This window comes from Cystoisospora suis (genome assembly GCF_002600585.1).
Source record: "Cystoisospora suis strain Wien I chromosome Unknown contig_497, whole genome shotgun sequence".
NCBI classification, from domain to species: Eukaryota; Apicomplexa; class Conoidasida; order Eucoccidiorida; family Sarcocystidae; genus Cystoisospora; species Cystoisospora suis.
This window is the reverse complement of record NW_027153298.1, coordinates 26,749-36,507: the sequence shown is the minus strand read 5'-3', so window position 1 is coordinate 36,507 and position 9,759 is coordinate 26,749. Positions and strand designations below refer to the sequence as shown.

Genomic DNA, 9,759 nt, shown 5'->3' with positions numbered 1-9,759 from the left:
ATCTTTCTTCAATCTCCCTATCTGTCTATCTATCTAGAATAGACGTGGTTGGTTACGTGTAGAGAGGTATGTATGTAGAGGTTTGTGTACATGTGTGGGTGTACATACACGTGCTGAGAAGAAGACAAGAAAACGTCATCTTGCACCTGCTCATAAGCACATACATGCAAACATATATACGTACAGAGCGAGACAGATACTATCTACATATATGTATATATATACATACGCATATACGGGTATATAGACATGTATCGCACGGGGCAATGGCAACTGTATCTCTCTGTATAGGACCCTCCGTAAAATATACGTGGGGATACAAAGAAAAGGTTGTTGTCCTTCTCCCTTTTCTCTCTCGCTCTTTCTTTCTCTTTCTTTCCCACTCTTTCTGTCTCTTTCTTTCTTTAGATTCAGTATTGTTACCTTGGTGGTAAGACGAGAGTGATCTTCTGTGCGGGGACGTCTCGATGGAGAAGGGCGTGGACGAGGCAGTAAGCATCTAAAGACCTCCCGTACACAACTGCTGAAGTGAGGGGATTCCATCGAAGAGGCACCAAATATGGCCCTACAGTAGTAGTCCATACAAGGAGAAGAAGAGGAAGAGGAAGAAGAGATAAACCAGAGGAAAAGAGACAATCCAGAAGAGAGAGGGAGAAGCAAAGAAAAGACGTGCTTCCTCTTAGCAGAAAAGTCATCGATGTTTACATTTTTCCTTAGGTCGAGAGAAGATCTTCAAGAGATCAAACAGCTTCAGCTCGGCAAAATGTGAACGAATATAGGAACCGGCGGGTGGTGTATGTACAGCTGGGGGTATTGTGTGAAGGAGACAGAGAGAGGCCTCCTAATCTCTCTCTCTACATATATATACATATAGATTTGTGTACATACATATACACACACATATATGTATGTATATTCGTATACCTATGCACATATATGTAGGTAGATGGATATAGATATGTCTATGAAAGCTTCGAAGCAGATTGGCATATATAGATCTACACCTAGATTAAGGGGAGAGAATGCACGAGAGCAACCAGATGCATCTGTTTATCCCTACATACACAAAAGCATAACTTGCAACTTCCTTGTCTCCTCCCGTCTCTCCTCTCTTGTTCTCCCCCCTGAGTGAATAGAGCGTGATCATCTATCCTTCTTTCTTTGTCTCTCTCCTTCTCATTTCCTTCTCTTTTCTTTCCTCTCTGTTTGTCTCCACATACCTTTTTCATCTAGGAGATCATGAAGCCGTGGATCTGCTGAAGATATACATCCATCAACTTTCCTTCTAGCAACAGAGGATGATGAAGATGAAGAAGAAACACTTCCTAATCCACAAGCTGTTATCTCTCCCCCTGAATGATAAGATCCTCTCCCACCCACTGCTCCTCCTCCTCCTCCTCTTATTCCTCCTGTCCCATTACTACTGAGATCTTTACCTCCTGGACTTCCTGCATTCGCACTACTACTACTAGCGGCCGTTATACTTTTCCCGCCCCCCCCTGCTATTCCTCGTTGTCCGGGTGTATCTACACCTCCTCCCCCAGCCCCCCCCCCATTACTTTGGTCTATTTTCCCCCCCATTCCTCCTCTTGTCGTCGTAGCAGGGCCTCCTACTACTCCGGGCGTGTTCGTCCACATGGACAGAGCGGAAGAAGAAGAAGAAGATTCCTCACATAAATCATGAACATCGTCTAGGCCCCAACTACGTACACCTATCTCTTGAAGAGATGAATCTTGCATACCTGTAGCCAGGATAAGAAAATCATAGGGAAGAAGAACACCAGAGAAGAAAGAGTCACCAGTTTCTCCTCCTCCTCCTGCTTCTGCTCTTCCGAGACGATCATCTCTTAGGCCATTGCGAGAAAGTCCGAAGCAGCCCGGTGCTCCTTGCCCTCCTCCCCCATAAGAATATGGAAGAGAAGAATGGGACGAAGAATAGTCAGCCATGAAATTTGGAGAGGAAGAAGAAGCTGTTTTTTCATGAGAGGAAGAAGCATGAGCTCCACCACTGGTAGGTTTTAAAAGATGAGGCCGTCGACCTCCATCTAGATAGATCACTTTACGCTTTCGATCGATACGCGTGATTCGGCGGTCAACGACCCGGACACGAAGATCAATCAGAAGACGTCTGAAAGAGAGTAGAAGAAGAGAAGGTGAGAATGAGAGAGACAGAGAATGGGAGAATGGATTAAATCACGAGAGAAAGGAAAGAAAAGAGGGAAGATGAGAGGACTTAGAAAGTCTTTCTTTCGAAGCGTCTAAACATCTCAAAGAAAGAAAGGAGAGAAGAAATACTCCAAGAAAAAGAAGAAGAATACAGTGAAAGGGAACATACGTTTACATATGTACGATGAATGTCTAGCTTGTATATCCGATGTGTCTTCATCTTTACGGCTACGGTGTGAAGAAGTGCAACTCCCCCTGTCAAACAACGCAAGCCTATGGTGCATGTTTGAGAAGATCCACACGATCGACAGCTCTCAATGGAAAAGGAGTCGGGAGATCTATGCAAAGATCGATTCTGATTTCTCTCTCTTTCTTGCAAAGAAAAGCGTCTCTTAAGTCGTGTCAGTCTTAAAACTCGAGAAAGAGCCGAGCCAACATCCACTGCTCTAGCAGTTTCTTCCCTCTACACTTTACAGACACCCGGAGGACTGAGATTTTCTTTTTGAGATAACAAGATGACAACTTTAAATAGGGGTGTGTCTTCGTAGGAGAAAGCTTGGAGTGAAAGGCGCTTTTTCCAAGCCTTCCTTTGACATAGGTTTGACTATCGTGTCTGCTTGTCCCGTAAGAGAGAGAAAGAAGAATGATCTCTTCTCTTCTCTTCTGCTGTAAGCCAGGTGTTTCAGATAGGGTGGATGACGACGCTAAAGGATGAAGAAGTCGCCAGATGAGGAGAAGAGGAAAGAAGATGAAGAGTAGAAGAGAAATGCGAATGTCTGTGTGTGTGTGTATCGAGGTGACCTACCGTATTTCTGACGGCTCGTCGTAGTCTGTCGTGCTTTGAGAAAGAAGAGGTTTTGCTTCATGGTTGATCAGTCTAAGAAGAAAGAAAGAGATACAGACAGATAGGCACACATCCAAATTGCAACAAGAGAGAAACGTAGATCATGGGAAGCATGAATGGAGAAGGATAAGGAAAAGAAGAAAACAGGATTCTTCTGATGCGATAGATTCCTCCCGTTTGCGGCAAGCCTCTTTAATGACTGACGATCAGAATGGCTAAGAGGAATACGACGACGAAAAACTGATAAAAGAGAGAGATTGGTATCATCAAGTTGCCTCATCTGGAAAGGCAACAGAAAATTTTCTCTTTCTACCTTCATAGTATGTATGGTGCCCGTCATTACTATTAGTATTCATTTCCCTGGACGGGTCAGCGGCAGACAGAGCACCGCGCCGTATGAGAGACAAGCTGTCTTGCGTCAAGGAGAGACTGTAGAGATTGAGACACGCTAGAAATTGAAGTAGTCTCTCTCTCCATCGAGAAAGCGAATCTCCGCTGTGTGCGTGCATTACAGGAGAGAACTAAAGACTAAGCTAAAGAGTATCGAAGCAACGCAAGAGTCATCAAACACTTAGAACTTCAGCTCAGGGACTTTGAAAAAGGAGGAGAAAATGAAGTGCCATCTATGGGCACGAGTGTGAGTAGAAGAACAGCCTCTTCTATAACTGTGAGGTCCGATCTACTTAGGTAGGCACTTCCGATACCCGGTGCTTCACCGCCCCTGTCATGTGTAGAGTATGTATCGAATACGGCTCACGGAAGTCCACCGGGAGCAAGAAGGGTGACATCCTTAAAGAGAAATCCCCGGTTGGCAAAGAGAAGGTTTTTAAGGAAGGAATACGCCGTTGAAGAGAAGCCGACGACGACAATCCGATGGAAGAATGTGAAGGTGTACGATGACAGAAACGAGGGTCTGCAGATGAAGCGGCTTAATGCCTACGAATAATGAAGAGACACGCACCTCGCCCCTACATTGAAAGATGAAAAGATCCTGATCCTGTCCTCTCGTAATAAGCAAAGCAAGGAAATCATGAAGTCTTGTGAATAGTAAGGACCCCCCCCAAGCCTCGCTGTATGGCCAGTCTGCTAGACGTCCTGCGGGGTCTCTCTCTGCAGCTTGAGTGGGTTCGGGTAACCACTGACTCATCAATGGTAGCTCCTGTAAGTTACATATTTCCTCGAGCGGGAGAACTAACTCCTTGAGGCTGCGATCTATTTCTTCCTGACACACCTCTCAATTCAATGCAAGGCCTGTCCAGAAGAAGACCTGCAAACAGTACGTGTAAAGTGCCTGCCGTGCTCTACTTACGACGTTGCGTCCAGGAACGTGCGTTCAATCTGGGTTTAGCGGAAGGCCCCGTTGATTTTCCTTACAGCTTTTTTCGTTGGCGCCTCCCGCGACTCAAACAAAGGGAAGACGGGGTCGCGTTATGCTGTAACATTCGCATTCTGTTCTTACACAGCGGTGTTAGTGGTACCTTACAGGAAGTACGAGGTTGAAACACGTCACCAAGGGCAGCAATGGAACACCGCGGAGATGAAGGTAGGGGTCCCAGAGAGTCTGCGCGGTACGCCCGCCTGCCTTCCTACGTCGATGACTCCGCGGGCGTGGTGCTTTCTGGCAAGAAGCAAGGTAAAACTCTTTCAATGTGAGCTACTTCCCGCTTTTCTGTTCTTCTTATAAGACTTGCCTCATGTATTTCGAAGTGCTGAAGAGCCTCCTGCACCGTAGCTCTTCGTTTTATGATCGAGGCTGTGATCCTCTCAGGCCCTGGCATGCCATCCGGGGAGCTGCTACTGCCGCCTCCGTCCGCGCTAGCAAAGTATCCATGGTGCGGGGAAATCGCATCGAGATATTTAATAGCAGATACAGCCTTTGGCTTGACAGGAAAGAAGTGATAAAAAGCTGACGAAGCTGGGCCGGTTGGCTCGATGACCGTGTGCAGCAGCTTCGCCCCCGCCAGCCTGGTGGATAAGCATGGACAGCATAGCATATGTGAACGTGGTGGTTTCCCAGTTAGTAGTGCGGATGACTCACCTTAGACAAGAGAAGACAAGCGGCATTCCTGAGTAATGAGACGAAGGCCCCGACAGACTTCCAACTCGGAGTGTCTTAACTTGGAGCTCTGTTGTCTCTTGGCGTCAATGCAGCTGTGCCTTGCTTGCAGCACAGTACGAATAGGTGTGTACACCGGCTTCTTTGGTGGCATGATGAACCGGGTCTCAGGGAGCAAACTAAACGCATCCACCCGGAATTGTTCGGCGGCAGAGAGACAAGGGCTCACTACTTTGCGTTTACAATGATTAGCTGACATTTACCTCATCACTTCTCTCAGAAGCAGTGGCACATAGAATTGGAAGGAGGCATCGATCAGACAGATACTAAGAACCGCATGCCCTCCAAACGCATCATAGTTCAGTTTGTCGTCAATTTGTTCATCCTGTTCGATTTCTTCGATGGGTGCAACAACGAGTCGTCTTAGCTTCCGTTTAGCTTCTCGTCGTTCTCGGCGTTCCTCCAGCAAATCTCGAACCTCCTGCTGCTTTCGTCTCTGTCCATGTAAGAGATACGGCTCAAGGTGGTATTTGAGTAGAAGGTCTTTCAGTTCTGCGGCATCGATGGACCGGACCTCGGCAATCGCCACAACTTCTTCAGACACGGTCCCAACTACAACGAAGTGATCCGCCGGTTGGTCGGATACATAGCTTTCTTGCGAGGCAGGTGCCTCCGACGACCTGTCTGCCACGCAGTATCGACCGGAAAGCAAGATCATAGACGGGCAATGAATGTCACTGAGGGCAGGGAGGGGCTAGCAAGCTAAGTGTGCGAGACCGAAGCTCGTTGCTCAGCGGACAGAACGAGATCGATGTACTGCGATGGAGTCGCTAGGCGTGGGCTTCCTTCCGCACTCAAGAAGTGTAGACTATGTGTCCTTGGCCACACAAACAGTATCCGCAGAATCTCTTCTCCCAGGCTTATAAAATGGGGCTATGCGTAGTCGGGGGGCACATCCGTTTGACGGGCTGCGCTCGCGTCGTTTTGCACGCCGATCCACGAGTGACGAGAATCTAGGGAATAGGCTTGCAGACAGCCCTGACTTCCTTCGGGATCACTCGCGCCCCGTGGTTCGCGGGGTGCGTTTTGTGCCCGTACAGTCATCTAAGTAGGGTGTCTCCCACAAGCGGCTGTTTTCCTGTATTGCAGGGGTGTGCATGTCACTATAGACTCGATGTGAGCCGGAAGGAGTTGCGCCGCGCCTCCAAGCTAGCACGAAAGCCCGACGCTAAGCCAAGACGAATAGACCCTTTGACTTCTTCTTACCTGAGTTCGAGCGTCCGTCGCTGCCGTCGTTGTCTGGCTGCGAGGATGCTTCCGACTCGGTCACGTCTTGATCACCGGACCCGCTGGACACCTCAGTGGCGTTGTCGGCATCTTCCACGGCATTGTCGAGAGCCTCCTGGCTAAGTCTGACACCGACCGCTGCTGCCTTCTCCGTAACTGCTACCGTGTCAGATTCACGTAGAGGCCTAACAGAAAAAAAGCGAAACGGCTCGAAACGCTTCTGCTGGGCGTACAAGGACAGTGTCAAACAGTGGGTGATGTGACAGTTTTAGGGCTTTTGGCTGCTGTCGTCTCGGGGCTAGTACGCACATTTTGTTGCTGGTACTGCCATACGCTCGGGCTCACTAATCTACTATTTCCCTACATGGAGCTCTGCCGACCAGGGACGCACCTGAAGAGAGGAGTGACAAGAAGAGCCTGCCTGTGCAGAACAAAGAGGAGTTGGCTAAAAGAGCTCTTCGGTTTCTTCTTTTCTGCGCTGAAGTAGCGCATAAAAGGAAGCACGGGCGCCGAGGGCGGCTGTAGGATCAGACAGTAGTCCTTCTCTTTGAACACAGAGAATGCCGGTAGGATCAGCTCCAGCGCCTGCGAATGCCACTGAATAAAGGAGACAAAAGGAAGAGCAAACAGACGAACCCGTCGTGTGACCAGCCCCGTTGCTCGTATCTGGAGATACGTACAGAATGCCACCAAGTCGCCTTCGCTGAAATCTGGAGTAGGTAAGAGGCAACCACGTAGCTGCTGGAGAGTTGGATTTCCTAGCGAATCGGGGCCAGGTTCGCATTTGAGGCGAACTTCCTGTGAACCAGCTGGGACGCCTACGCGCTGCGATCTACGAAATCACTTGTTACCAGGAGACTCGTTGATGACATGCCTACTGACACGATAAAGCATGGAAGAAAAGAGACGAAGGCCGCAAAAAAGTTTACCTGTTTCTCCAGTCCGAACACATTTATGGCAAAGGCGTTCTTATGCTCTGTAGGCAACTTCTGTAGCCATCCTGGAGTGTTGTAGGTGATAGCGAAGTGCTCCAGAGCTGCGCGAGAGAGGCGCTGAAGCGCACTCTGAATAGCAGCAAACCAAGTGAACAAGCAGACAGCTCCAGAATCAGGACGGGCGGCGATGTGCGTCCCCCATCGACCCTGACGGAGCTGCCAGAGTAGGCTGGTAGTTTTCACAGGAGGAGGTCTTTGAGCTTCTTGGTCTCTTTTAACTAAGAAGGACAGCTGGACGTACCAAAGGCGACCTCGCTCTACAGTCTGGATGCCCGTCACCGAAGGTGCACCAGAAATCATATACGGGGTGACACGGTTACATACGTCTGTGCTCTACAGCCGAATGAGGGTTTATGACACGGTGCAAGGATGCCGATACATGAGCTCCGACAGCACTCGCAGAAGGGCTGTAGGGATCAGGCTGAGCTTCGAGTTGGTGACGATCAGCAGCAGTCGATACTAGGGCGATGACAAGCGGCCCCGGGACCTGATCATTCGGCTTGAGATAGCCGGCTGCAGACTACCGTGCTAGTTGACCGGCGTCTCACTTCAGATCGTGCAGGTGTTGAGAACACAGAAGAGGAGACGTGTGCTCGCTTGGCGTTTTGGGATCGCGTGCACACTTGCAAGGAACTCTCGTTACGTACATAGATCTGAAATACGACTGCAATGAAACAACTACTTCGGGTCTCACCTTCAGCTTTTCTTTTGGAATTTCACCCATGGGATGCGAGATAACCACATCTCCCCACCAGTGAAGGGCCAGTAGGACTGTTGACACTTGTTCCTATAGAACAGCAATCCAGACATACCTGGGATCGCGCTAACAGCAACACAGGAGATCTTCCTCTGTCTCCCCGAGCCTTTTAAACAAAAAAAAGGCTCTTTTCTTACAGCAAAAGCTCCTGTGGCTTGGATGCAGATCTACTGGTAAGGCGTTTCCGATCCTTAAGCTGCGAGAAATCTGACAGCAGCCGGTTGCCGGCCCAGAAGCGCTGTTCAGGTCTGCTTGCCTTGCTACAGCACTTTCGGGGCACGCAAGGAAAAAGCGCTGAATGCCGCTACAATTTCCGACGAGGACCGTTCAGCTGCAATGGCTTTGTCAAAGCTCGACGAGAGGTCGGCAGCATATGCAATGTTCTTGGAGAAGCCCGGCTTGAGTGTGGTCCTACTCATGCTCGCAGGAGCCTACCGCAGACCGTTACAGCTTCGACACAACTCCGAGTCGCCACAACCAGACGGGTTCCCTGCACGGCCTTGGAGGAGGCAAGCTCTTCTTGGTCTGATGTGGCTGTGAAGACTGTGCTGCTGTGCACTGGCAGGGGCTTTGTCTTTGGGGAGTCGTGGGAAGACCCGGACAGCTGATATCTCTAGGCGGCAGCCCGGTCACCCGTAACGAGCACCGCCACTTACAGGCTCCAACTGGATTTCTGAGTGGTTAAGTAGCAGCTCCCACAACTGATACACCTTCGTAGTTGAGTCGATAAACTCTCGGTCCATATCGTAAAGTCCGCCGTCTGGACCGACTGCACAGAGATGCGGCAGAACAGACCGAGAAGTACCAAGAATCATCTCGCTTAAGCCGTATTTTCCCGTGTCACTTGGGGGTACACGAGATTGTCACTCCGTGGAAGCAGGTTAACACACATGCACAAGTTATGGTCTGAAGATCATCACTTTAAGCAGCACCAGCTGCCTCGTTAGCGGGAGAAGTCATAGTAGGGGCTGCCTACCTGATGCCCGAGTACTCCGTCTCCTGTCAGACATGGCGACGGAAGAGCGCCGTTGAGTCTTGCCGTAGGATATTGATCCGAAGTGGCCGATACTGGAGTTCCTGCCCTGTCGAGGTTGCGTGAGATCCACGTAGCTTGTAGCACCAGGATTCGAGGCGGGCTTGGTGAAAATGGTTGTTATGAGGTCCCATTTCTCGAGAAGGAAAGAAGCCAGTCGCTGGCGCTGATCGGAACAAACGTGGCCCAGACTGCAATGAACTGTGCGAGCGGGTCGGACGAGATGCTACCGGACGTTTCGTGAGCAGTGGCTCAGCCATCAACGCAAACGGCAGCCTAGTCAGAAAAAAACCTGGCTCGTCCGACCTCTTCACCCTAGATCAGCAGAAGGTCCTCAACTACACATTAGAGAAGTGCTCGTCTCGATTGACGTAACCGATTACCAAAACGCATGTACTGAATTATCAGAGAAGTCTACAAGCCGCGAAAAGGAGTCACTCATGGGCTAACTTACGGAGTGCGGTAATTCTGCTCCTAGGCGGCAGCTAAGTCTGTCTACGGCGGCCACAGTGCAGTGGATTCTGACCCGGTCGACCAGGGGGATGTACACGCACAATTCTGTGCCTGCGACACTTTTGCTAGACAGAAAGCTGTTCGGCCGAGACCCTCGCCCCTCATCGG

At 49.8% G+C, this 9,759-nt stretch overlaps 1 protein-coding gene across 1 annotated transcript; it reads right to left on the bottom strand.

Annotated features, from left to right (window-relative positions):
- Nucleotides 1-425: 425 nt before the first annotated feature.
- On the bottom strand, nucleotides 426-9,115 carry CSUI_001260 (uncharacterized protein; the record flags this gene model as incomplete). Its single annotated transcript, XM_068061466.1, has 14 exons — nucleotides 426-565; nucleotides 1,221-1,285; nucleotides 1,637-1,895; nucleotides 2,064-2,128; nucleotides 2,972-3,043; nucleotides 3,768-3,799; nucleotides 4,669-4,975; nucleotides 5,330-5,750; nucleotides 6,333-6,538; nucleotides 6,745-6,950; nucleotides 7,283-7,417; nucleotides 8,043-8,135; nucleotides 8,762-8,874; nucleotides 9,082-9,115. Coding segments are annotated over 14 exons (2,148 nt in total), but the record flags the coding sequence as incomplete, so codon positions are not given.
- Nucleotides 9,116-9,759: the final 644 nt, after the last annotated feature.